This window comes from Colossoma macropomum, unplaced genomic scaffold (assembly GCF_904425465.1).
Source record: "Colossoma macropomum unplaced genomic scaffold, Colossoma_macropomum, whole genome shotgun sequence".
NCBI classification, from domain to species: Eukaryota; Metazoa; Chordata; class Actinopteri; order Characiformes; family Serrasalmidae; genus Colossoma; species Colossoma macropomum.
In genome coordinates, this window is record NW_023494787.1 from 37,974,976 (window position 1) to 38,002,436 (window position 27,461).

Below are 27,461 nucleotides of genomic sequence, written 5' to 3' on the forward strand. Positions count from 1 at the left end.
TCCGTCTGTCTCTCCTTCGGCGAACAGGGGGGCGCGCAGCGAGCTGAGGTGACACACAGAGGGACGGAGCAGATACAGAGACCTGAATTCCGGAGAAACGGATTTCGCCTCTTCGGTTCCGCTGTTCCGGAGGACTGGACCGGGTCGAGCCCAGCTGTTCTCCTCTTTGTTTTTTACGAATCTCTCCCGGACTCTGGGGGAAGATGTCCGTGTGTCTTCGGTCCAAGCACAGAGTGAATAACGTCGCTCGGTGCTGAAGTGACTGGCGAGGAGCCGCTGAGGTAACCAGCAGGTGTGTGTTCAGCGTTAAGCCGTTGGCTCGGTTAACGTTAGCTAACTGCTTTTGACGACGACGTGAATGAGGGGCTGCATTTTTGTGTGGAGACGAATGAGAGGGACGACAGAAAACCAGCGGAGGTCAGTCGGGCTGTTGGTGTGGAGCTGTTCTGTGAGAGTGCGTCTGAACTCAGCTTCGTTTCTGTTCGCCAGATTCTTGTTCGAATTTCCCGTTCCACCTTAAATGTTGCCGCAGTTTCGTTCTGGCGTGTAGGGCGCCTGAATGTAACTGCCGCACCATTTAAGGTGGAACGGGAAATTGGTGAAAGAAGCCAACTTCAGCCTCGTTGTTTGTTCTCTCTCTCTCTCTCTCTCTCTCTCTCTCTCTCTCTCTCTCTCTCTCTCTCTCTCTCTCTCTCTTTCTTTCTTTCTCTCTCTCTCTCTCTCTCTCTCTCTCTCTCTCCAGTGACTCGGTACCACTGCGTTATTTTCCAGCTGAGGGAAGAGAGAGCTCTGTGCGAACGTGCCCCACGTCGTAGCTACGTCGCGTTTTTTGGTTATTGTTAATAATTTATAATCTCCCTTCGCTCCGCAGACCAGCTGTGGACAGTGATGAGCGCTGAAGCTCGCCGCCTGAGGAGCTTTTCCATCGTCGCGACGCCGAGCAACATGGTGACCAGCGTGTGCTGCGCATCCAAGCCCAGCTGCTCCCCGGAATACAGCCCGAGACACGCAGGTGAGTCGCGCGCGCGCGCCTTCATTTTGTCATACTGCAACGCTGGCGGACCCACGTTCACTGCTTGGCGCGCGCCGTGGAAACCAAAGAGATAAATTGGTGATTTTTTTCATTCATTGTTAAGTACCGTTTGACATGTATTTGCCATTCCAGCCGTTAAGACGCTGAGGCATGCTAAGGATACTCTGCGATTAGCACGAGGCTCCATGCGCAGCCTATGTGCATCTTAACGGGCTTGGTTGTGGTGCACAGCGTGCACTCGCGCCGCCTCATGAATGCTAATTTCCTCGCTGCCATGATAGTGCAACGTACAGGCAGTGCTGGGTATTGTGCCATATCATATAGAGCCCTTGCATACGTCCAGCACTGCCACAGTCTCCGAAACCAATCCTCTCCCCAGGTGCTACACATGAGGGTGAGCCACAGCTGATGTCACTGTCACTCACTCTCACACTCAGACTCAAGTTGCCATTATTTCTTACAACAAGGACTTGTTGGACAGCTCAGTGCTGCTGGGGTTTCATTTTGTGCTGTCCGAGGCCTACTGCATTTCTTCCCTCGCCGCTCTCCTTTCACCCCTTTTTACCCCGTTTCGTTCTTCATCCAGCTGCGCCAATGTGTGATGGGCAGCATGTTGGGCCTGACAGCTGCCATCAGCACCTGCGCTGAGAGGAGAACAGGGCTCCGGGAATGCAGAGAGAAGAAAGAAGCGAGTAGACGTATGTTGTCGCTGCCTCATGCGCTTGGCATAAGAAAACAGATGACAAATAGAAATGGATACTTTGTCTATCTTTCCATCCCATCCCTCTCTCTCTTTCTCTCTCTCTCTCTCGCTCTGCTGCAGAGCTATTCTGAGAGAGCAGCTCCTACCCACACACTGACCGAGAATAACAGAGAAAAAGAGAAAGATGAGATGCTGAGTCTATGTTGAGCAATCACAGTGTGGCTTTTGCCGAAACCTACGTGCCTTTAAAGCACATAAAGTGTGTGCAAGTCAAGGAGTGTGTGTGTGCGTCAGCAGGGCATCTGCAGATGCAGGAGCATGTAGGGAATGCTCTGTTCCGTATGTGCACAGATGTAGGCGCTCGCTTTTTCACAGGCTGGGGCTCACAGGGCCCTGTCTCTCCGCTTTACGTCATTAGGCAGGCCAGGCGGTGCCGACGGCGACTGCCACAGCCAGCCACAGCACAGGAGCGGGCAGCTCGGTCTGTGGAGTTCAGTCAGATGGTCAGGAAGAGGGAAAAGAGAGGAACATGCTCTGGGGCTGTCAGGGGCCATTTTTAAAGTGTGTAGCCGAGTGTGTTTTTGCCCTTTTCTCCCCCTCCTTCTCCTGCGAGGGTCGTCAGCCACAAAACCCCCCTCCTCCCTCCATCTCTCAACATGGGTCCCTAGCTGGCCTGCCAACCCCCTACTCCCCACACATCTGTGCCTTTGTCATACCCCCACCCTTCTCTTCATCTCTACACTCTCCTTCCTGAATGCATTGTTGCTGCATCATATCACCAACAACACTTCATTTTAAAGGCGTAGAGCTTTTTAAGCCTACATGATTTCTATCTTTGAGTCCGTGCACTCTTCTGACCCTTTGCTGGATGTTCCTCTTAGCGAGTTGGTGTGTTGCATCAGTCGAGCCAACATGGCTTGTTGTGTAAGTCTGAAGCGTATGCAGTGGCAGAAAACTGTTACTCATCATTAAGATGGCTTTAGCATATGACTCAATATGTGAGACAGCCGAGGTCACACTACCATGTGCTTAAAATATGCCATATGCATATTCAGTGCGCAATTTGCACGTTGTTGATCATGAATGAATGTGAGGATGTTTCATGTTCCTTTGGCAGTTTTTAATAAAGAAACACGGCGCTTAAACCAGGTAAAACACACATTGGTTAGACCTTAAACCAATGTCTACAGAATTGTTTATTGATTTCATTGATTCATTAGCACATGTTTGTAAGGTGATATATTCTGCCTGATGCATACATTGATTTAAATATAGTCACAGCTTTAGAAAATGATTTGTTAAGTTTGGACAACTGCATCAACAAAACAAAGATTCAGTGTACATTAAGGTTAATTAATAACCTTTCTATTTTTGGTCTTAGACAAAACATAATCTGTAACTGGAAAAACGATTTTAACTTCATTTATGCAAGCATTTCATTCACAAGTTCTCTCTATACCAGTACTGATTGCTATCTTTTCAGAAAGTGTTTGAGGTTAAAAGATCCTTGAAGATTTGCCTGGCAAAGATGAAAGAAAGCTGCTGTAGAAAAAGAACAATCGGCTGCGCTTCAAAAATCAGACAAAGTTGAACTTTCTTTACCAGTAAGCTAAATAAGTAGGCCTAATAGTATTAGCGGTGCTCACTGTCTTTACCAATTACAGATGCTCCATGCTTAATTTTTGTGGTTGTTTTTCCATTTTATAGCATTCAGTTTTGGTCACAATGCAACTGGCCATTTTTAACTGTGTCACAGTTAGAGTTCACAGCTATGTTAGGCATAGGCCCTAAAGTAAAGTACATCACAATTGCAATATGTAGCAGCAGAATTACAGTATAATATTTATCCATAATGTGCAGCTCTGTCTATTATATTTCTCTTGAGGCAACTTAATGTAGCTACCTATTGTCACAATACTATACATAATACTATGTATAATTTGTATACATTTTGTTTTTAAAAATACCCATCTGTTAAATATCCTTTTTTATTCTAATCTATTCAAAGCTGAGATAAGGAGTTTATGCATTCTGCGTCAGGAGTTTAAGGAGCGACCGCTGACTTTGCTGTTATTTTGTTTGATTTTCAGTGTCTTGAGCAAAGAGGAATGACTTCCATTGTTTGGTACGTCACAGCAACATGTTGTGCAATATTCTTTAGCAAGTGTAACTACCATATTGAGAAGTTGATATAAAGGATTTGCAAAACATTTGGCTAGAAAAAGATAACTGTGTAGAAATTATGATTACCTCACTGCATCATGAAGCTGAATCAAGCAACCAAACACTGTAGCGCAGGGCTTGCAAGTTCACCTTAACGCCATAGTGATACCATACCAGCTGCAGCTGTGGGCTCGTCACCACCATAACCACTTTATTATTATTTTTCTCTCTTCTTTTGCAAAACATTTAGAACGTTCTGACCAGGATGCATAGTGCAGGACATACACATTAAAAGCACTCTATATCAATATATCAGTATACAAAACGAACTCCAGTTTGTCAGAGTCAGTGCAGCGCTGCATGAAAGCACAGGTATAGAACGTGAGGACAGATGCTACATTTGCAGTTACAATCGCTTTCTTCACCGACTGCTGGCTGCTTTTGGGGCTTATACTAAATTGCAAGCATCTTTAGCTGTCCGTGTATCCAGAGTTGTGGGTTAGTTGTGAACCATAATGAAACACAGATGAGAACAGGCATAATGTTGTTTTAAAAATATAGTTATCTCCTGCTAAAACTTAATATGTGTTTTGAATGTGTTTTTTCCAACCATTGTAATTATTTCCAAGTTGATGTGTATTTGAGTACTGGAGCTTCTCGATTCAGTACTGAAAAATAGTCACTATTATTTTCTCGAAAACTGCTTTCTGTCTGGTTAATGTTTACAAAAATGTAATTTGAAAATGTTTAGCATAAAATGTTATGGAAGTAGGGATTCATTAACTTTATTAATACAAACTAGAATAATACAATTGTACGTTTGTAATTTCATCAATACCACCCAAAAGGTCCCTGATGGTTGTGTGTAATAGCCAACTTGATTAAACCCAGTCTTGTTCTTTGTGCTTTTTTTTTTAGAAAGATAGCTCACTTGCATTTGTCCATCATTGCTGGACTGATCTGTGGGCCCAGAAGAGTGTATTTCTCTTACTGAGTTTCCTCACTTATCCCATCTATTGAAATGTGCACGCCTGCCACAGAACAACCAGTAATACACATAATTTGCCCCAGAGGAGTTTTAAGACGCGTGAATGTAAAACCTTTTAGCGCGTTTCTATAACTGTATAAAAGATGCACTAAGCTTCCTTTATTGGTGGGTGAACTGGGATTTTTTCTAAGCGAGCGCATGAGCTCATTCAAAGCACAATTTGGATCAGTAAGTGGTTGTTATGCATTTGTTTAATCAGAGTAGTGATAAAATGATACTAGGGCTGCCCCAAATAATTCAGGTCTTTGTTTGTTAAGTTGGTATTTGGTTCTTTTTCTTTTTTAAGCCACAGAAACTGTAGCATGATTTTATCAGCAAAACAGTGATTGTTAATATGTGATAATGAAGTATATAAATACATATATATGTGTGTGTGTGTGTGTGTATATATATATATATATATATGTAGCCGGTTTTGTTGCATGCATCATGAATTCATGTCATTTCACCTTCCCTCAAAGCACAACAAACTGAACCGCTTTCCAGGTGGCCGTTGAGGCTAAAAGAGCAGAGATGCCTCAGAAATTGGATGCGTGGGAGCATGTTGAATTATTGGACGATATGAAAAAAGCGTATGTTAAACAAAGGAAGCACAGGTTTGATGAACGTTAATGTTATAAATATGTAAGTATAGCGATCCTCATTAGAGAACCACTACACATTCAGTCCACACTGCCTCTGACTCAGTTCCATCACGTAACTACTTCAGGCAGGAATATTAGCTCTTTTTTCTCTTTTTTTTTAGATTAAACATTTTTACTGCTGTATCAGAAAAGCGTAGCCTTCACACACTGCTTATACAATGCAGGAGCTGCTCTGAAACTGCAACACCAACAAAATCATCACATTTAGGTAAATTATATTTCAGTGTTTGCCACAGGTCTGAAACAAACCTGGCTGGTGGTGCAGTGGGGGTATTCAAACTCATCATACCATTAGTTTTCTTATTACGGCATTCAAATAAAGCATTAAACAAGTGAATTTTAAACCTCTAATGTTTTTCATTTTTAGATGTGGAGCATCTCATAGTCTTGGCCAAAGTTAAGGTTTAGGTCATGGAAATGACCAAAGAGAGTCATGCGTCAGTTACACCGTGAGACATTGTTTATTCATAAAAAATATAAATATGAATATACAAATATATCTTCATATTTTTTGAATTTGGATATTATTATAATGGGATAAAATCTACATCATTTTAAATTCATTTTACTCAACTTTTAATTATAATTTTTAAATGTACTCAAAGAGATAAGCTATATTTGAGTGCCTCCCTCCCAAGGTATACTGACGGCCACCCAGGTATAGCCTGTCGCTTCGCATGTGCTTGCACTTTTTCTTGCCGTCTTACACAGGGTCGTATCTCTTTGCTCGGCACTGGTGTTTCTCGTTTCTTTATCATTCTGGAAATTAAGGAACCATACTGAAGATGTGTGGGGCAGTAAACAATCTGGTACACTATTTGGTGTTGCACAGAGTCTTACAATGAGACTATAATACAACCTTGTGCTTTTTATGCACAAGCTCGCTCAATTGCACTAGCTCACTCAATCTCCATAGAAAACTAGCTACTTTAGCAAGTAACCTTAGAGCTCTGTATGATTTAATATTTGCCTTCCCGTTCGAACCATGTAAACTGCATCCGAACAAATATTTCCCTTCAGATCTTCACTGTCAATAGTTCTGCATAAAACCACATACTTTAATTATAATGCAAAGCTGTTATGAATTCAAATAAGAGAGAGTTGTTGTTGCCCCTCTGTACTTTCAGAGAAAGTTATGTTTACTCTTTGTGATGAAGACCAGTCTACTGTTGCCTAATTGGCATTTGCATGCAGTTGAAATCTGCTAGACTTTTTTGCCATGCGGTAAGGCAGATTCTGCTGCACCACAAAGCATCGTGCAGCACACAAGCTGTGTTCCAAAGCCTAGGCTGCAGCCGATGTAGGCTGCATTTCTAGGAGGCTACGTCATAGAAGGCTGTTCCAAAGTGAAGGACCCTTTGTGTACAACCTAGAAATGCAGCCTACATTCGGAGTGATTTCAAGGACGCAACTGATGTATCCTTCCAGGCCTTTGGTTACCCACAGTTCTGTGCGTGAAAAAAACAGCAACAAGAAAATGGTGGAAAATAAAGCCACTGGAGCAGAGCTTGTTTTAAAATGTAAGTTGTTCATGCCCTTGAATTCGTATTCATGACTTTATAAAGTGTAAAATGATTGATTAATTAAAGCATTCGTCCATATATCGTATTTTAATCAGAAGTGTTTGTATGTGTGTATTTTATCGTACTACATAAGCTCGTTGCCGTGCTAGCTACCTTAGCAACAAACACAATGCAACAGGCTTCGTTTTCTCTCACCAGTTCCCTCACAAGTTTAGTGCCACAATTGCAAGAATCGGGACCTTTCTGGTGACGTCAGCACGCAGCCTTGTTAAACCTGTTCCATTTGTGTGACCAGTAGGCTACTGAGGAGGAGTTTTCATAGGACAGTCCTACTGAGGACCCGCACTACCTCAGCTCCAGCCTAGGCTTTGGAACTCAGCTACAATGCGTCAGAGCTGTCCACTGAAACGAAGAGGAGGCAAAGTTGCAAGCGGATGTGTACTGTAGCGTGGGAAACACTATATTTTAAATATACTTTAGAACACCATAGAATGTAGGAGTCTATGATCTGACTGGATCTCCAGGGAGTTTACAATTCATACATCTTTTGATAGACATAACAATGAAGTAACCTTGAAACATTCATTAAATTGAAAGAATATGTGTTCCATCAGATAGACGACTAAAAACGATTGAAATATTATCGTTTCTAGGGGGGTTTTGAGAACGAGTATTCGAGTGCCCTTTCTGAAATATCAGTGAGTATTCAAAGGCCTAAACTCTCCTGATGAATGACATATTCCTGTTCATACATTTGACTGTTCAAAAGGGTAGTTTGTGTACAAATCTTTGTATTTTCGTTTTTTTCCCCCATAGGTTCACATTATCAGATGACAAGTCGCTAATGTTGCTTCAATATTGTGTCTTGTTGTTGTGTTGGAGGTGGGGATACATCAGTACCATTTTGTTCAGGCTGAATAAAAGTATGGGTACATATTTTTTTATATTTGCCGATACCGAGTCTGATACCGCAACAGATTACTTACTTAGAATTAAATAATTGATGTAAATAAGTGCCATATACTTTAACTGTTAAATCATTACAGTCTAGCTGATTTTAAATGAAGTGCGTTAGCCAGCTATGTTACATTAGTTAACTTGGTTCGAGTAGCGCTGCAGTGGAGAAGAGTGGGAAAAGCAGTTCTGTACAGCTGTAAGTAAAGTAGGTTCCACAGTTTTGATGCTCTTTGTCTCTTCCAACATCAGTCTTTGCTGCACAGTGACAGCAGGAATCACGTCAAAAGCTATCGCATCCAAGGCTAATCCGAGGAACTCACTTGTGGAGATTTACATCTGAAGTATTTTGTTTGGCTGGTTGAGCTGTAGTTGAATGTCCTCGAAAGACAGGTGAAAACTGTGATTTTAGAAATCTAGTTTTTTGGTGAGTCACACTGTAAGTTTGAATAGACTGTTGTGTGAGGACAAAGCGTATGATTTATATAGTAACACTGTAGAGAAATGCTTGGTCCTCTGATGCTATGTGAAACACAACCTCTGCAGACAGCTCTGTCTATGAACAATTTAAAATAAAGCTGTTTCATTAAAAATAGCATGCTGTGCACAGCAGTTCAGCTGACCATACTGTGCACTGACACAAATGCAGTAGAACAATTAGTGATGGGGCCGATGCTATGTCTGTATTGGGTCTGATATAGACTCATCGGAAATCGGATGGACGGGGGCGATCCAGATTCCAGTCCACAGCTTGCGCTGGACCAGAACCCGCTGTAAAATAACATAACGTAACAGACACATCACCAATCCAGATCCCCTGCCACATCTTACCATGTACCTGCGGCTATTTCAGTCTGTAACTGAGTGAGCAAATAACATTAGCTGTTGGTTTAACTAAAATGTCCAAGTCGTTTGCTTGGAGATGTTTTAGTCTGGAAACGCCAAAAAGCAAGACAGCTACTTGTAATGTGTGTAAACCAGCGTGCCGAGGGAGGGAAGTACGGCTGTGTCGTACATACAACCAATTTAATCTCCTGCAGAGGTTTCACGTGAAAGAGGAGTTTCATGTTAGCTAATGGACAGGAACATACCACCTGGCAGCGACTCTCGCTGATGCTTTCCAGAAACACGATAAACTTCCAGCAGACAACACGAAGGCTAAAGGGATCACAGAAAGGTTACTTAGCTTCATTATACTCGATGACCAATCAGTATCTGTAGAGGAAAATGTCGGATTTCTCACCCTGTTGGAGAACTTGGAGCCCAGGTATAATCTCCATCCAGAAAATACATTATAGAGACTGCTATACCCAGACTGTACAACTGAGTGTCATCGCAGTTAGCGGCGCAATTAGTAAAGCCATGTGCTTCACAACTGATATTTGGACTTAGATGTGAGCCCGGTGTCTCTCATAAGTCTCACTGTACACTGGGTGGACTTATACATATACAGAGTGCAGTGTGTCTTTTAAAAGAGTGCAGGTGGTCACACAGCAGCAGTTCAGTTACAGCCTCTGTCACAGATATGCTTAGTGATTGGAAGATTAAACACCTTAAACACAAACGTTATCAACACATTGTCAACAATAATAATGACAATATTAAAGTAAAAAGAGCTCTTGTATCAGAATTTGTATCGGTGTCGGCAGTTGTGTATCGGAACTGGATCGGAACAGAAAAAATGTAGATCAGCCCTACACTAAGAACAATACAGTTTCTCTATAGCCTATTTTACAAAGACAGTGTTAAAAATTACTGTTTTTATCTTGCAGTTTTACTCAAACAGACTAATGTAGACATGTACCAACTTTGGTAGGAAATGTCAGCTTTTTTCACCTCTGTTTTGCTAGCCTACCTGTCTTTACCCGTATTGGGTAGGTGGTTGTGATTGTGTTTGTCTGTTTTTTAAAATGGGCTAAAATCACACAGTGCATTCCTGGCAAGAATATGCCAAGGCAGTTGTTTAAAGTGACCGACTGCTTTGTCTCCGACCACTACGGAGTCACAAACACTTCTCTGTTTGAGCAGAGCCTCCTTCACTGACAGCCTGAGTTGTTTATTCATTAGTGTAGCAATGTACACTTGGCTATTGTCACATGGTATTAGCGAGTATCACATGTTGGTATTGGTGAATTTTTTATGAGGCTGAATATGAGTAAATGAGCACGGTACAGGCCCGATACCAGTATAGATGTTTGACGCATCGCTTGTTGTCATGTGTGAGTATGTACAATGTTGAGTTTCTGACAAGAACATGTAAGTTGTGAAGGGAGTGGTCTGTTGCCAGCAGAGAATTCTGAGAGAAAATCATTTCTGAATTTATCATCTGTTTCACTGCTCATGAGTTTTCATGTCTATAAAGGAATGTGAGTTAATTTGATACTAATTCTAAAGTTACGCTAGCGTGTGTCAGGTTTAGTTTGTTTTTTCTAGTATTTGTGGCTATGGAAAAAATTATTGTACATAATACAAGTTTTTCTTTTTTAAAAATATCCCATATTGTACAACTTGTGTGACAACTGCCATACGTGTGATGTTGGTCTGGCAAAACCAGGCTTGCCTGGTTTCATTTGTCCCGTAGACATACATAGGGCATTTTTCCAAACTGCTCCATTTCATGAACTTCTAAGATAAAACCACCAAACTTGCTGTGTTTCATATTCATGTAGTTCATTTTCATCACTAACTTTTTTCCATGTTGTAGACTTTATTTCATATTTTTGGCCACCATTTGTTCCAATAGTTTACAAGCAAGAACTGCATTTATACTGATAGCGCTGATCTAATCAAACCTGCCTATCTTTAATCCTGCCATCCTTCTGAACTCCTTTGACTTTTCTATTCCTTGAGCATTTTAGCTGCAATCTCGCTGAAGGATTTACCTGTTGACTCAAATCACATGACTGCATTTCATAGTGGTAGTACTCGTTTGTCTAATCTTGCAGTCCTTTCTTTAATTCCATCATCCTCCAGTGAAAAACCCATTGATTATTTTGAAACTCCTTGAATTGTCAAGCTAAAGCCATGAAATATGATATAAAGATTTGACTGTGGGCCCAGAGCATATAACTGTATTCCATACTGATACTAGTCATTTATCTAATCTTACTCCCCTTTCTTTTATCCTGCATGACAGCACACAAACACTGCCATCTTTGTTTCATCCCTCTCATCTATGTGACAACAAATAGTTTTTCACACTCTGAACTTTATAGATAGGCAACTGCCATGATTTCTGTACTCTTTTAAATGTGGCCGTTGAGACATTGTTTTGAGATTTAGACATCTGGCCGGGCAGTTGTAATGGACTTGTGTCAGTGTGTACTGTCTGTTTGTTTAGTAGTTTAGCCATTTTTTGGTGCCTGAATCAAAAGGGACGTCTATGCAGGAGGGGGGTTGGTGACCACTGAACTAGTATGTCGTCACTGTACCTTATACTTTGATGCTTTTTTTTATTTAATAAATATGGAGATGCATGTAAAATACTACTCTGTTTGATCATACTGCCCTGATATCATTCCTAGCATGCTGAGGTGGCACTCAGATTGGTTTTTTGTAGGTAGGACTATTGTAGCTGATACAATGGCTGACCTTTACAACTTTATTTATAATATCATTATTATAGCTTAAAAATGCAACGTGAAGCCCAAAATGAATACCAAACTAGTTGAGCAGGTGAGGAGAGAGTAACATTTACATATCATATATTACATATTATATATTACATTTTATATATTACATTTTTGGGTGCTTAAGTTGATATAAATAACTATCCAGTCTGCAGAGATGCTGAGCACACAAAACTGATAGAACATTGATTTAAAAAGACGTTTGAGCAAATTAATGGTAAACTCAAAGAAAAAGGGTGTTTTTATCTTCAGGATGTTATTTAAAGGTTTACTAGTATATTACAGACTTCCTGCATGAGACACTAAAAGACAGCAACAAAAAAGCTTCTACAACATTTAAATAAGTTGGTTCTCACTCAGCAGTGTATTGAAACTAGTTTATGATTAGGGAATTGTTGAAACACTGTTTCCAGGAAAGAAAAGAAGAACAAGAAGTTCTGCAATTTGTAATATTGGTATGATGGGGTGTTACAGTATGCATTTAGATTTTTTTTTAATTTTACACAGCAGTTGCAAGACAAAATGCACTGTATATCGCATACACTTAGACTTCATGCTGTTAAATTCAGGATACTGACATAAATTGGAATGATTAGTAAAACATTCCATAATATTTCCCAGAGAGACAACCACAAAAAAGGAAAAATACACCTTTCACACTGAGATCACAGCAGAATGAAGCATACGTATTCTATTCATAATACATTCAAATGTAAAAGACTCTGTCCTTGAACTGCCTATGTGCTATTTTTGATAGACAACTGTAAGAGGTAGGGCTGGGAATCATTAACACTTTTCAGTGCTGATAATTTTTCAGTAAATAAAAAAAAATAAAAAAACAAATTGAATTAAATAATACATTACATACATGTATAAAATGTAAAATGCATAAATAAAATCTTTTAAAATGTTTTTAAGGTCCTTTCAAATTCACAAAAAAGAACAAAAAAAAAGTTACAAAATGTTTAATCCAAAAGTTTAGTCATAATGTAATCCTTAGCAGTCTCAGATGTTTAGGGCTGTACAATATTGTCACAGGTTAGGAGAAATTAATCCTGTGTGAATACAAAAAAGATCGCAGTCACATACATGTCAAAGAAAGTGTAGTTTACATATATCTATTCAAATATCTGTCAAATCCTTGTGCTGATGGTAATCGTAGTCAGTTACATCATTTGTGAATCATCTTCACTACATGTAATTTGCAATATCGAGCAGCATTTCTCGTCTCCAAAGCCATTTTCTCAGCGTAATTACGTGACCTGCCACGCAGGTTAAATTCTAGTGTTTATGGTAGTTGTAATCAATTAGGTATTTCAAACACTGTAGAACGAATATTTGTAAATGAATGGTGAAGTATAAAATGCCCAAAAGTTTGTGGCTGTAATGCCACATGTAAAGCCAGCTATAATTTGGGATTGTCTGCTGAAACAGTCAACCCAAAGACATTTCTGGATTTAGAGGCTGAGGCACCCCTTGCTGTGTCTACTGCCTTTACTGTCTTTAGCCTATATATTATCTGTAGCTTATATTTGCTAAAAAATCGAAACAATCAAATTTTATTTAATAAATAATACATTTTTTATTTAATAAATATGTTTTAATAAATAACACTGAACGTTACTTTAGATAATAAATTAATCTACTTCCTGTTCTGAAATCTCTGCCAGCAGTCATATGCAAATCCTGCTCGTGTGGGTTCATATGCGTTTTTTTCTCTTTTAATGACAACACAAATCTATAATCTATAATGAACAAGAATCTGAACAATTGTAGTGAAAATAAATTCTGTATTTTTCACACAATTCGCAAAGAATTAAAACCTTCCACATGCTGCTTCAGTTTTTTTTTCAGTCAAATGACACACTGTTCTACTAATTAAGATTAATACTTTTTAAAACAGTTATGTAGTTTTTATTTCAGTGCTATAACATTTGTTTAAAATATTTGCTCTACAACACTTGCAACTTTCCTTTCAAAATAAGATTTTGCAGCTTTTAAGAAGTGCTAACATTAAATACAAGTGAGGTGCGTTTCAGGAGTGCTGTAAATGTATAGACATGCTAAACGTGCTTAAGTATGACGATGGTTTGTGTGCTACAGGTGCAAAGGACGTATGGAAATGTATGTACCATATTAGTGTTCTTTCTATATATCTATATTTGTTAGATTTGGGAACAAAAGCCTAAGAACACAGAAATACCTGGAACATGTTCGGATGGAACGCAGTATTTGTGCATCTAGGAATAGTGCATTTATGTTCACGTGATCTTGAAAGTTGAGAGGACTCAGCTGGCTGTGGCCTGGTGGTTTATTCTGCTTTTACATTTAACACATGCGCAGTCAGATGCTTTATGGTACATTTTTGGTGTTGCATGTCTTTGAAGTAATTCCTTTTGTGCATATGTCAAAATGCATGTTGCCAGCATTTCTATTGTAGTTAACCCATGCTTCAGGTCTCTTTTGTGATATTTAATTGACCTTTAAACACAAAACAAGTGAGAGTCCCAGCTCCAAAGATCAAGTTTGTATAGTGTTTTCCCGTATCTGTATGCTTATGACCTGTAATTTAGACAGCCAGTCTCCAGTCTAGATTTTGGAGCCAGCATGCTTGTTGGGTTACTGATATTAATAATATACTAATTACTTGGGTATCACAATTTGGCATTGAATAACACATAATTTATCAGTGCTTGGTAATATTGAAGAAATTCATTGGACACTATAAAAATATTGAATTATGTTCCTAAATTACGTTGCCTATTGCACATCATACATTTTCATCTCAGTTTTGTAGCCATCTGAACAAATATTGATATAGGCCTATGCTTTCACACCATGGTACATAGTTTTGTTAAATGCTTTATAAATCTAAGTGCCAGTGTTCACTAAACCTGGAATTAATTTTTTTATTGGCCACCTAGCTTTAAATAATGGAATTTATCTGAAGGTCAATTGTTTATTCATTTTTTAACATTGACAGCTGTCAATCAAATGAAGTATTTAGTATGTGCATCCCTACTCCCATTACAACATCAGCTAAAGGATGTCTGGCATTATTCTGTCCGAAAAGTTTAAAAGAGACCGCACATAGCACAGTATTGTTGCTTTGTGAAATATTGGGTTAGAGGAAACTTCATTAGCAAAACTTGCTTGGTTTAGTTTGATCTCTTTCTTCCAAAAGTAAAGCTTTTTTCATAGTCAATCCTCCATGTTGATCTCTCTAAGATAATGCAAGGTGAAAAACTATAAAAGCAATTTATAAACTGTACATTTCACAAACATGTATATTGCTCATCTCAAGTTCAAGAATTAGGATTTTCCTTCATTATGAACTCTCTCTTTTCTTTCAGTGAGAATCCAAGATTAACAAAGGAACGCAGAAGCCAAGAAGAGCTAGCTGAAAGAGCCATCAGTGTGGATGAGGATGACTGGAACCCCAGCCAGGAAAAAAAGTCTTTCTTTTTTAATGAGGATTAAACAGCGTATGGTTTTGTTCTTCTTTTTATGAGCCAGGGGCTTTTTGCAAAGGATGTTGATTTGCACGGATTGAAGTATTTGTCTTCTTGTTCTTCTTCTTTCTTCTTAAAGCGCAACCAAAACCAGTGCCAAACATTAACTGTGCCAAGCAGAAGCAAAAAAGAAAAATAATTTCAACTGTAATTTTGAGACATTTTTTCATCATTTAATTCTAATTGTCAAAACATATTTTAACCATTTCCATTACGTTCCAAATGAACTTCCTTTTTTTGAAGAAAAAAAAACCAGAACAGTGAAACAGTGAAACTCATAGTCAAGGAGAAAGTATTAGAAAGTGGTCAAAAGATTTTTGTTAAAAACAGTTGCTGCTCCAAGAATTAGGGAGAATAGTGCATTACTGGTTTGAAGTGCTTTATTTAAGAGTGGATGTTAGCAGTGCATTAGCCTGCGTGCTAGCACACTCTCACTGGGAGGAGTTGCCCTGGACCGACTGATCGATGGATGGTTGGGCTTGATGGATGGCCGGTACAAGCCTCATTAAACTCCCCAAAGTGACCTGCTGCTAATTTTCTCAATTAGTCCACTGTCCCCCTCAATGAGTCCTCGCCTGTGTCTACTTCATTGTATGACTTCTGAGCTGTTCTACACTTCTGCTTTTTCATGAGAACTTTTTCCCTCTCTTTTTCTTCCCTGATTTCTACGCACTGTGCACATTTAGAACAAAGCCCTTAAGAGACTTTTTGCCTCTGAAGGGATAAAAACAAAACAAATCATTGAAGCCATAGGCCACATAGCCATGCTAATATTAATATCCCTGTCATTGCAGAAGCCATAATACCCATAGCCATGCTAATGTAAAGATCCCTGTCATCACAGTTGAGATTGGGTTTTGCAACTATGAAAAATCTGAAATTGCTTTAGAAGCACAGGTGCACAGGTATATTCAGGGATACTTTAGAGACCAGTAGTGGCACAGATGCATTCTGCCATATTCACCAGCGATCTGTGGCTTTAATCTGTTTACATAAGTAATATGTTAAATTTTCCACTACTTTCCACTATTTGGAAGAAGTGAAAGTACGCCTCCATACACAGAATAGATTAATTGATTTGGCTGAGGTCAATACTGTGTTTGTTTGTTGCCCTCCACGTGTTCCGTATTGACGAATGAATCCCACCTCGTTCATGTCTGTTCAGTGGGCACAGTCGCGCTGTCCTGCCAGAACTGGGCCCAAGCCCCCATTTGTTTTATTCTGTTGGGCTGAGTTAAACCCAGAGCAGAGACATTCACGCAAAAGAGTTCAACACACCTAGACCGTTCAACAGACAGTTCTTGGTCTTTGCTCATACCCAACTTCATCCACTCTTCCTTACACAGTCATTTTCTGTGGCACCCCCATAATACGTGTAAAAACACACCCACCTTCTCTGACTTCTTGTCAAGTCAAAAACTGACATATGCTGCTTGGTACCTTTTACGAGTACCCAGACCGACAAGACTCTGCTGAAGCCTTTCTGATAAGCCGTCGTCTTCTTGTATCGCCTTTAGAAAAAAGATCAGCTCTTCCTTCATTTTGAAAATTCAGAATTTAATTTGCAATCACTTCTTTGATGTTATTTTCTTACTGTACGCTCTTGCGTTTTCCTGTAGCCTCAATGACTTCCTGAACACAGAGGTTGTATTTTTGTATGCATATAGACCACAAAATTGACCTGTTGTTGTGATCAGTTGGATTGTGGAATCGAAGCCCATTTATCTAGAGGCTTGCAAGTTCTTGTTTTTCGCTTGATTATTTTCATCGACACTGCCGAATACGTCAGCCCTCTCAGATTTGTTTACAACACGTCAATTCTCAGAGCTGCCACAAATCGTTTACAGTTCAAGGAAGAGCTAAAACAACAGTAACAGGTTTTTACTGAAGTTGATATCATTTTGTTTTCATAGAGGTCTTCAGTTTGAGTAGTTGTGTTGTGCAACTAAAGTGCCAACTAGGAGCAAGAACATTTGTCGAAAAATAATGGAAAAGTAGACTTCAAGATATAAAGTTTACACTCAAAGAGAAATGTTTACATGTTCCCTTTTAGGTGGACTAATATACATGTGGAGCAATTTGTTAGTGTGATAGTTCAGTTAGAGAAGCTTAAATAAAACAAACCACACATAAAAAGTAAATTAACCTGTTACCTTGATGTGCTTTAGTGGTGCGTTTACACTGTTAATGTTTTTTCTTTAGGGTATAAAATTGTCCACAACAAAGGAGTCAATTTTTCGTCTAGACCATACCCAGTATTTTTACAGAACATTCCATCAGTTAAAATAATTTGCAATTATTTCAGTTTGAGCCAAAATATTTGTAGAACATTCCTTCTCTCTGACCATGCCCATAACCACAATAAGTTCAACCAAGCAAAAACTGAAAGTTCAGTTTGAAATGTATAAATGTATTAACTCTGTGTGCATTTCTTATATTGATATTTTCCATAGTAATGTTTACACACAGACATCATCAACCTGAAGTTGCAAATTTAGATGTGCATTTTGCATATTGAATAACTTGCATACCAGTGTATGCACATTTAAACAGAAAAAAACTTCTTGCCTATATCTCATATACTGTCACAGTGACGCATAACTTTTGATAGACCTTTCCTCAGTAAACCAGTCTTTTGTAGATCTGAGAACTCTTTTGTACAAAAGTGTACGTCCTTCTTCTTTGATACAAAAGAAGCCCCCAGCATCAAAATGCCATCTGCTGCCATCTTGTTTTTTGTCCTCCTATTGGACCATGTGGTTTCCACAGTGGCTATTACCTCACAGCGGCACTCAGCCAATGGTGGGCCACTGCTGCTTCTGTTGAAAAGCCGGGGAAAGGAGACCCAGCCCCCTTCACTGAAGGGACTGGCAAAGCAAGCAGCGGCTATGGCAGCGGAACCTGAGGCAGCTGAGATACCCCCGTTGCCCCTCCCCCAAATCATGTTCCCTCGCAATGTGACAGCCGATGCCCTGAAGCCCCCGCTGGGGGCCGCACAGGTGGCGCCACCACCCCGCAAACTGGTGGACGTTGATGTGTGCCGGGGCTACTACGACGTGATGGGCCAGTTTGACAACACCTTTAACTGTACTAAGGGCACCTACATCTACTGCTGTGGCACTTGCCACTACCGCTTCTGCTGTGAGCATCAGCGCAACCGGCTGGACCAGGACTCATGCACCAATTACAATTCACCCGTCTGGGCAAACACACAGGTGCCTGCCACCCAGACCCCGAGCCGTTCTGACCCGGACTTCGACCCACTGCAGCAGCAGAGTAACAATACAGCTTACGTCATTGGTGGTGTCATCTCTTTCACACTGGCTGTAGCCATTGGAGTCAAGGTGGCTTGCCACAAGATATCCCGCAGACCCAGGAACCGAGACATTAATATGCCTAGGTGAGTGAAACCTTTTAAACTGATTGGTATTCAAGGCAGTGATTAAAACGGGAGCCACTACAGTGTTTTTCTAGCATTCTTTGTGTTATGTCTACATTTGTAAGGTTGCATTTAGTTGGTTATATTCCCTGCTGAAAAAAACCCATAGAAACCATTGTGTTTCTGTTGGTTCCTGATGGTTTTGTAACGTGTAATGTGTTTTGGCTATTGGAAACCATGAAATTCCCATTAGAAAGCAAAATCATTAGGTAATCAAAGGTCCTTTTTCAGCAGGGTTGGGTCAAGCAGTCATTTAAGACTTGCTTGGAAGAGTGAGTTTGGAGGAGAGTCTAGATATTTTTTTAGTTGTGTGAGTCTTAGGTAGATGAATAAAATCAACAATGATTTATTGTTTATGGCTCTACCATTTTCTAATTCTTTTGCCTTTTTTCTTCTTGTCTGTCATTTTCCTCAGAGCATTGGTTGATATCCTGCGTCATCAGTCCAGCCCAATCCAGCAGAGTGAGAGGAACAACAGCACCATCTTGACCACTGCCACCACCAGTGAGGCTACTCTGGGACGGCAGTCCAAAAACCTCTACACCCCCATCCTCCAGAGCAAAGACAACCGGAGTAAGTCTTGTGCACACAAAATATGTGTTGATTGACACCAGCCCTACAACAACTGAAGCAGTGATACTGTATTGTGAAAAATTGTGGTACAAGCAGTAATACAATTGAAAGGTTACATGAGGGCACATGGCTTGAGCTAAAATCATGTGAAAAATATCATGATTACACAATAAAAACATTTTGGTGCATATAAACAGTGAAATTACTGTATACATTTTTTGCTTACCTCAGCTAACATTTACTGCCACGAATAATTGTCTAAACAAGCAATTTTTTCTTTCACCACTGACCTTTCGCACTCAGCATGTAGGCAGCTGGTTACAGAATATGCAGTGTACTCCATAAAGAAACCACACGTATAGTCTAATTTGCAAATACCCCTGTATGTCACCTAATTTCTGTCCCTTAATTGCTATGATGACAGGAAGACATATTCTAGGTGTGTGATGTTGCACTCCGTTGTACCACTCTTTACACTCAGCATTTTTTACTTTATTTAATCTGTACAAGTCTAGAAACCTTTGTTCTTGTTATGTGTTAATGACTGGCATTTATTGCCAGGTGCCACAAATCCTTTTAGGCCCATTTCCACTCCAGTTTAATTAAGGCTGCAGAAATAGGAAACAGTTTTGAATGAAAATGGAGCTCTTTAGTACTGGAGCTCTTTATTACTGAATACTGAATAATACTGACTGTGGGTGTAAATATGTATTTTAAACAGTACTGTTAGAAAAGGTATTCAGATTTTTGTAACAATCCTGCAGGTGTCGAGGTGAAAAGTGAGAAGTAGTTTGTGATTAGAACAGGGCTGGCTTGAATAATTTGAATACTCGAGTACTCGTGTGTCACGTTGGTGTTCATCGCCCTATGTAGTGTCTTCTTTAAACTCCAGCAGAATTCTAGAACACTGTTGTGGATTCCTGACAGTTTTCATAGTCAGAGGTTTATTTATCACTGTTTCAAACAAAACATTTTATCATAAAACCGGAGACAAATGGGAAATACTTAGTGATGGACATGATATAAGGCTATAGACAATCAAGTCATACTCAGGTAATCTTAGCTAAAGACTGAGCAAAAAAAGTAAAGATGTAAAAATAGCTAAGAATGTTTAAAAACAATGAGAAATAGTCCAATACATGTTAATGTTGTTTGGCTATAGATTTGATTGTTGAACAGCATTCAAGTAGAAAAGCTGAGCGCGTCCTCAGTCACTCGTTTAGCTGCTGTAGAGCTGAGAGATGGAGACATCCACAGATAGCAGACTAGCTTAAAAGGGTTAGCTGATTCATGTGAGTTCTGAACTGGTGTAAATCTATACAACTTTAGTACAGAACTAAATTGAAATAACTAATGGAAATAACTTCAGTCCTCAGTGAGATTTATGTTCACCTATTGAAGTTATTTTGAAGTTATTCCACTCAAGATGGAACTTGAATGGAATTTGATCTTGGCTATCCAAACCAAACAAATCGGAAACTGGAATATTTTGATTAAGAAAATATACGAATCAACAGACTTTTTAACAGAATTAATGAATCAGTTATGAAATGTAAGTATTATTTTTTAGAATGATTTCAAGAATGAGTATTCGAGTACTTGTTCTAAAACAAACATTAATTGGTACAAAAGTTTGTGTTTGGAAGCATAGAAAGACAGAATGTATAGTGGCGTGGGCAATATGGCAAAAATATACTATCATATATAATATACTTATGAGGTTATTTCTTTTTTTTCTGACGTGGTAAGCTGGAACGGACAAAATAGAAAAAGCAGTGCCACATTTTAAAAATACTATCAAAAACCATGAGAACAAATCATTTTATTGAACATTTTACATACTGATCTGCACTAAATAGAGTTAAACAAAACAAAGTATGCTCTGTTTGTGATTAAACATGGTGTTGGTTGGTGTTCTAGTAATAACAATATCCATGATATACTCAGAAAAGTGTAATTTATCACTATAGCGATAAATATTGTCATATTGCCTAGCCCTAATGCATAAGCTTACAGAGGGAGCTAAGCAGGGTATGAAGGCTGAACCATAAAGATCATAAAGTCAGGCATGGCTCAGTTTAATACATTTTCTGGATAGATGTATTAGACAATAAAGCATATTCATCCAGTGGCTAGAAAATAAAGTCGGCCATCACATTGGCCATTCACGCACACACTTTTTTGGCGGGAGTCCGTCAGTGTTTGCTCTGCTCTCTTGCAGTTGGGAAACACAATTTAACCCAGCCTGGGTCCAGCCCCAAGCACACGGCTACTATTGGTAAGCCAAAGAGGGCAGGCAACGTGTGAGCAACTACCTTGAAACAGCAAGTAAATGTATATGTGTATATGTGCGTGTGTGCTGCTAATAGAGCTAGACTTTTAAAAGTCCATTTACAGGTGAGTTGAATGTTCGTGTATGTGAGCAAGCTTCCTGAAAGTACTTTCTGTGCGTGTGGCCCATGCCTGGTCTGTGCGTGTATATTCAGTGAGTGTCACTGCTCATGCTTCAGCTGTGCTGGCCCTCTAACTCAGTATGAGTATGTTTACCTTCCCCTTTCTCCCTTACCCCACGCTCACTCACATACTGCCACTACCTTGTTGTAATCTCACTTCAGATGTGAGCATCACATTCACCTCTTATTGTGGGCACCAAGAGCCTGTTTGTAGATTTGGCCAGGCTTCAGTCTGTGTGTGGGCACGCTTGTGAACCTGTGTGGCATATTTATAGAACACAAAAGCATGGCCATGTGGGAAAAAAATATGCCACATCACAAAGACAGATGGGTGCTGTCTTTTCATCCTAACCCTTTATTTGATGGTCAGGCTTTGCTTTGTACATTATTAAAAATGTAACATTAAAATGCACAGGTAGACTTTGCTACGTGCCTTATGTGTGGCTTTAATTTGTTTTTTTTTATATATTGTATGGCTACATTCTTGTCTGTCAGTCTGCATTAGGGGTGTAACAATATGCAAATTTTACAATACATATTGCCGTATTTGCATCATGATGCTAAACATATTCTGTACGGTATTAGAAAAGAAAGGCTTACATAACCTTTGCATTTCATTCTTTATTTATTTATTTTTGAACATTAGTCCCCCAAAATGTTAGCAGTGCTTGTTGACAGGATAACTGACAAAAGTCATTTTCTTAGAAGACATCAAAATTGTATACAAACGTGCCAGATGTATTTTACATGTCGCATGCGTGTATTTGGCAAACACGTGTGTTATTATGGCTCTAACCATTACAACTTCATTTACTGTGGGATCTGTATGTATATAAAGTGTAAGTCTTACCTTCTGAATGAAATGAGTGAGAGGGGATTTTCTGACGTGGCTCAATCACTCTCAGGAAACTGCATAATCCAGGTTTCTCTACAACCTAGTACTGGTGCAAATCGGAAGCTATAAACATCCCTGTGAATTTATTTCACCTGTGCAGAATCCGCACTTATGCTTGACTCCTGTGTCTCCACACGTAGCTGCTGCGACTTGTGTTTTCTTCTCGATTCAGTAACAGAGACATTTGGGTGATGTCTTCACAAATGAGTTGGCATATTTGAGGCATTAGCATGGTTATTTGATACTTGGGCAATGTGAGCACGCTGTCACTGTTCAGTCTACCACTTTTTACCCATCATTATTGCACTTGACTGAAAATAAATAACGAAACGAAAGGAAATTTTGAAAAGAGCTGTGCAGTCAAGTATTTTTTTACATCGATGGTTATTACTTTTAGGAATATTATAGATTGTGTTAAGTAGAACTATAGAAACCATTGCCTTTATCATGCATTTTATAATTTGAAATCTAACTATTTAATTCACAGAGCGTCTGGTCTCACAACCGCCGTTTCGGAAAAAAAATTAACATGCGTATTGTAACACCCCTAGTTTTTTCGTTTATTCTCCTATACAGTGCAATCATCAGTTATATCTAAAGTTCAATATTTCTTAGATATTTAAAAACCCTTACTTCTGCTACTACCTTGATTTGTTTTTTTCCACTATCCAGTGTTCCTTTGTAGCAGCTTCACCATTCTAGGAGACCAAAATACAGAACATACCTCTGAACATTGCCACTGATCTTTTCAAACTATCAGCCATGCAACGTTGTCAAGTACATCAACACATTTGAAGGAGAGCATTAAACCCTGTCGTGCAAAATGCTCATGCATAGCATCTACTCTGTTCTATCAGAGCGCGTACCACGGATGAACAACGCTCAGCTGGCCTCCACAGGAACTCTGCTCTCCAGCAAGGCCAACAACGCAGGCCCTCATCCAACATTTTCTCACTCCTTCCACAACCTGGCCCAGCTCCCTCCTTCATATGAGGCTGTTATGAAACCTGAAATTAACCGCTATTCTTCCCTCAAGAGACTAGGTGAGTGTTTGTATGTGTGGTTCATAAATTGTTATATACCCCTGTTTATATACCCTTGCTGTTTGAATACACTATACAGTTGAATATGTAACAAGAAAACCATGTATATTTTCTGTCTACATTGCATGAATATTTCATGATCCCAATGGATCAACAGAAAAGATCCACAGTTCCTTGAAATCAGATCTTGTTAAATTAACATACAGTGCAGTTAAGCACCTTTTTTCCCTGTATAAAGTTACCATTTCAGAGATATGAGATTTTGTCGTAACAGCAGAGAAATGGTATATGGTTGATGGACGAACTGAATGTTTTTCAAACTAACTCTTATTCTGCATCTACATTTTCTCCCACCTAAACGCAGAAAAAGATCTGGACGATTACACAGGTTATTATTCCTCAAAGAGACGAACCAACAATGCACCACCTTCTTTTTACTCCTCCCAACATCACCTGCACTGGGGGGGTGACTATACTCTAGGGGCACGGGGAACGTTGCCCCTGCACTCATCCCATACTCGAATCCACGTACCTACTTCTACCTCCACACCAAACCCTTACCCCTTACCCCAGTCGCCATACAGCCCTACATTCGAGACAATGAGCAAGCCTCCACGCCGGGTGTTGTCTCAAGACCAGCTTCTGGCCCTGGGAGAAGGAAACCCCCTCTCTCACCTCTCCAAGAACCAGCAACACCAGTACTACAAAGCCATGACCACCAGCAAGAGTTCCAACTCCCAGGCACTGAGAAAGTCCCATGAGCGCCTCCTGGTGTCGCCTGATCATCTAGAGGAGAGAATGATGGTGGGTGTGATGGGTGACTATGGGGGCATGATGTCCACCATGTCTCATCTCGACCACCAAAAGAAAGCGCAGTCACAGCAGAACGTGTGCGTGACGCCCTCGCTCGACCGCCACCATATGATCAAGATGAACTCACACCCGACTTCTGGCCGAGAACAGGAGCGTAGCACTGCTGCTGCCATGTCAGCTGGCCATGGGGTTGGCACTCTGGGCTGGGGGGAGGGACACGGTTCTGGAGGCGGCGCTGGAACGCTGGGCCACAGCGCCCGCAGGATGGCCTTTGCCACTAAGCGGCAGAACACCATCGAACAGCTGCACTTCCTCCCCGGAGGAGGCGGGGGAGGGGGTGGCGGGGGAGGCGGCCAGGCGCTGAGGACAGGGAGCAAGAACGAAGTCACTGTGTGAGGGAGGATCGAGAGAGAAAGAAGACAGAAAAGGGCTTGATAGAAAGTGAGATGCTGAGATGCATTTGCTCAAATGAACGAGGGGAAAAAGACTTTAATGAAAGCTTAGAGTGAAAATGAAGAATGAAGTGGAGAAAAGGGAAAGTAACAGAGGTTCAGAGTGAGAACAGATGTAGGGTGTGAAGCTCATAGCAAGGAAACTTGGTGTATTGCTAGGGCCTCAGAGAGGGAAAGATGTGAGATAATGCAAGTGTGGATCCCTTATTTGCCCCCTGCTGCTTGTTGCTAAGAAACAAGGATAGGATAAACCCTTGTGATATGAAGGTGTTTTTGAGATGAAACTAGATAAACTAAGAAGGTTCCCAGTTCTTTCTTATATGACTATGTGTACTGTATATTAACATTTTGGAGGCTACATGAAGGCATATTTTCAGAAAGTGCTGGTGAAAAAAGAGTAAGTATCAAAGAAAGCTTTCTCTAATGAGTATCTTCCTACAATTTAAACATATTACTGCTGAGTTTTGGTGAAGACTTGTTGGATATGATAGAAATGAGAGACAGTGAGAGGTGGAAGCTTGTGTTATCTGAGAGTTTACTGAAGGATCTCTATATAGGACTAAATAAATGGATTTTTTATTGTATAAAGAATCATTTGACGAGTATCATGGATTGCGCTGTAACAAGTACACAATGAGAATGATAACACCAAAAAAATTTTCAGCAATTAACTGCTTTATGCTGAGGAAACTAAGGGAATTCAGAAACATGGTGTTCCATCAGGCATGAGATAAGTAAGAAGCTGTGAGGAGAAGACACTGAAATTGTGAGTCATCAATTTTGTAACATGACTTTAGATCTGAAGATGTGGCATGTTTTTTAAATCAACTTGGGGGGTGGGGTTGGGATGAACCATGTTTTGACACAGAGGGTGCAGTTTCTGAGCAGGACAGTATTTTTAGATAACAGTGACACAGATTTGTCCCAATTTGTCTCTGGCTATTTCATATTGTCTTTGAAAAGGTGCCTCTGAGAGCAGTCAGTTGTGGTACTTGTTGATTCATACGCAAATCAGTCACTCGTGGCGGATATTTAGAGCATCTAGAGGAAGGAAACAATTATTGACTAGATCCGTCCAAGCACAGTATCTGGTAGTAATTAGTCAGTACGCCTTTTCATGCATGTCTGACCAGTCAAGGGACTGCTACGTTTGACTTTTCCGGTCGGGGTCCTTTTTGGTCTGTTATCATGGGAGTGTAAGAGTAGACAAAATAATTATGAGCATGCATTATTATCAACAAAGATCAAACTCTCACACAATTTGTAACTGCAGCTGTTCACTGTATAAGGTCAGTGGGGAATGGGAAAGGGGATGGGCATACAGTGGACACTTTACTCCAAGGGCTATTCTGAAACTTTACTCTGTATGTCTGTGCTTCTGTGTTTGGTCGAGAATTTTTTTTTTCTTTTTTTAATTTTCATTGTCATGTGTCATTGTAAGCGACACAGCTCTTTAGAACAAAATGGTAATCTATCACTAAGAGTAAGGGAAAAAACACAGAGCAAGTTCTGCCATAGCTAATTATGTAGTCTGGCAAGCTAAACATCTTACAACATGTTAAGATGTGTCATTTTCCCATTAATAAGCAAGCTGACTTTTGTATATTATATTCTGAAAAGCATTGGCTTTTGTTAAAGGGTTTCTGTATATTTCTCTGCTGTATACTCACCAAATGGACAGTGTTGTGGTGGGTTACCGAGACTGAAACTGAAAGTCCATATGGCTGAAATCAGTGGAAATCTAAACGGCCACAGTATAGGCCCATAATCCTGAAAATCAAATTAAGCATTTAAACTTTTCTTTCTACTGAAGTTATATCAGTATAAAATAGAAAAAAGCTTCAATGAATTCCCAGTGTTCAGATGTGTATACATGCCAATTTACATGCACATATTGTTATCATTATGATTAATATTCTTAACTCATTCCCATCCTAATTATTCTGCTTAAGTTTCTGTGACTTCTGTTGAACTTTTTTGTTACTATTGAAGTTTCTAGTGGATCCTAACCTTTGTAATTACTGACAAAAAAGCAGATGCAATCAAAGTGAAAAGACAAAAAGCATGAAGATGTCAAAGCCAGTGTTGATGATGTCATATTGCTGACTTTTGATGTCAAGGTGTGTATGTGTCCTGTTTGTGTGTCTGTATTTCTGTGCCTGTGTGTAGTTCAGTGTCTGTTTTGGAATGCTGAATCTCGCATTTTGTCTGACTTCTATCTGATTTGTAAGAAGTCAGAGAATGTGCATTTCAGAAAGCCCCAAGGAAAATTAAAAAATCCCAAATATTGCTTTATTTTTTTGTTCATGTGAGTTTTTTTTAATCCCAAGCTTCCATAAAAATAAATGTCGTAATTATTTCCAAACCTGTATTCCCTAAAGTATTTTTGATCATGACAAACATTTTTACCCCTTGATTTTTGATTCTGTTGTTTATTACAGACACACAAATGATGTGGGGCATGATCTGATCTAGTGTAATGTTGTTTCCAATAAAACCTTTTTTTTTTTTTAAATTGAAAATAAACTCCCCATCACTACAACAAGACATCACAGTGTGTGCCAGTGAGTCTCAGAGTATAGCC

The 27,461-nt window shown here is 39.7% G+C and overlaps 1 protein-coding gene across 1 annotated transcript; it reads left to right on the forward strand.

Moving 5' to 3' along the window:
* Nucleotides 1–27,424, forward strand: shisa7b (shisa family member 7). Its single transcript, XM_036567247.1, has 7 exons — nt 1–292; nt 872–1,012; nt 15,051–18,609; nt 19,064–19,221; nt 21,443–21,499; nt 23,427–23,612; nt 23,977–27,424. Exons 3-7 carry the CDS (start codon nt 17,921–17,923, stop codon nt 24,819–24,821), a joined length of 1,935 nt encoding a protein of 644 aa, XP_036423140.1. The 5' UTR covers nt 1–292; nt 872–1,012; nt 15,051–17,920; the 3' UTR covers nt 24,822–27,424.
* Nucleotides 27,425–27,461: the final 37 nt, after the last annotated feature.

Coding starts and splice junctions, on each gene's coding strand:
- shisa7b (XM_036567247.1), top strand. CDS start 17,921: ATGCCATCTGCTGCCATCTTGTTTTTTGTCCTCCTATTGGACCATGTG. Junction 18,610..19,063: donor CGAGACATTAATATGCCTAG/GTGAGTGAAACC, acceptor CATTTTCCTCAG/AGCATTGGTTGATATCCTGC. Junction 19,222..21,442: donor CCAGAGCAAAGACAACCGGA/GTAAGTCTTGTG, acceptor GCTCTCTTGCAG/TTGGGAAACACAATTTAACC.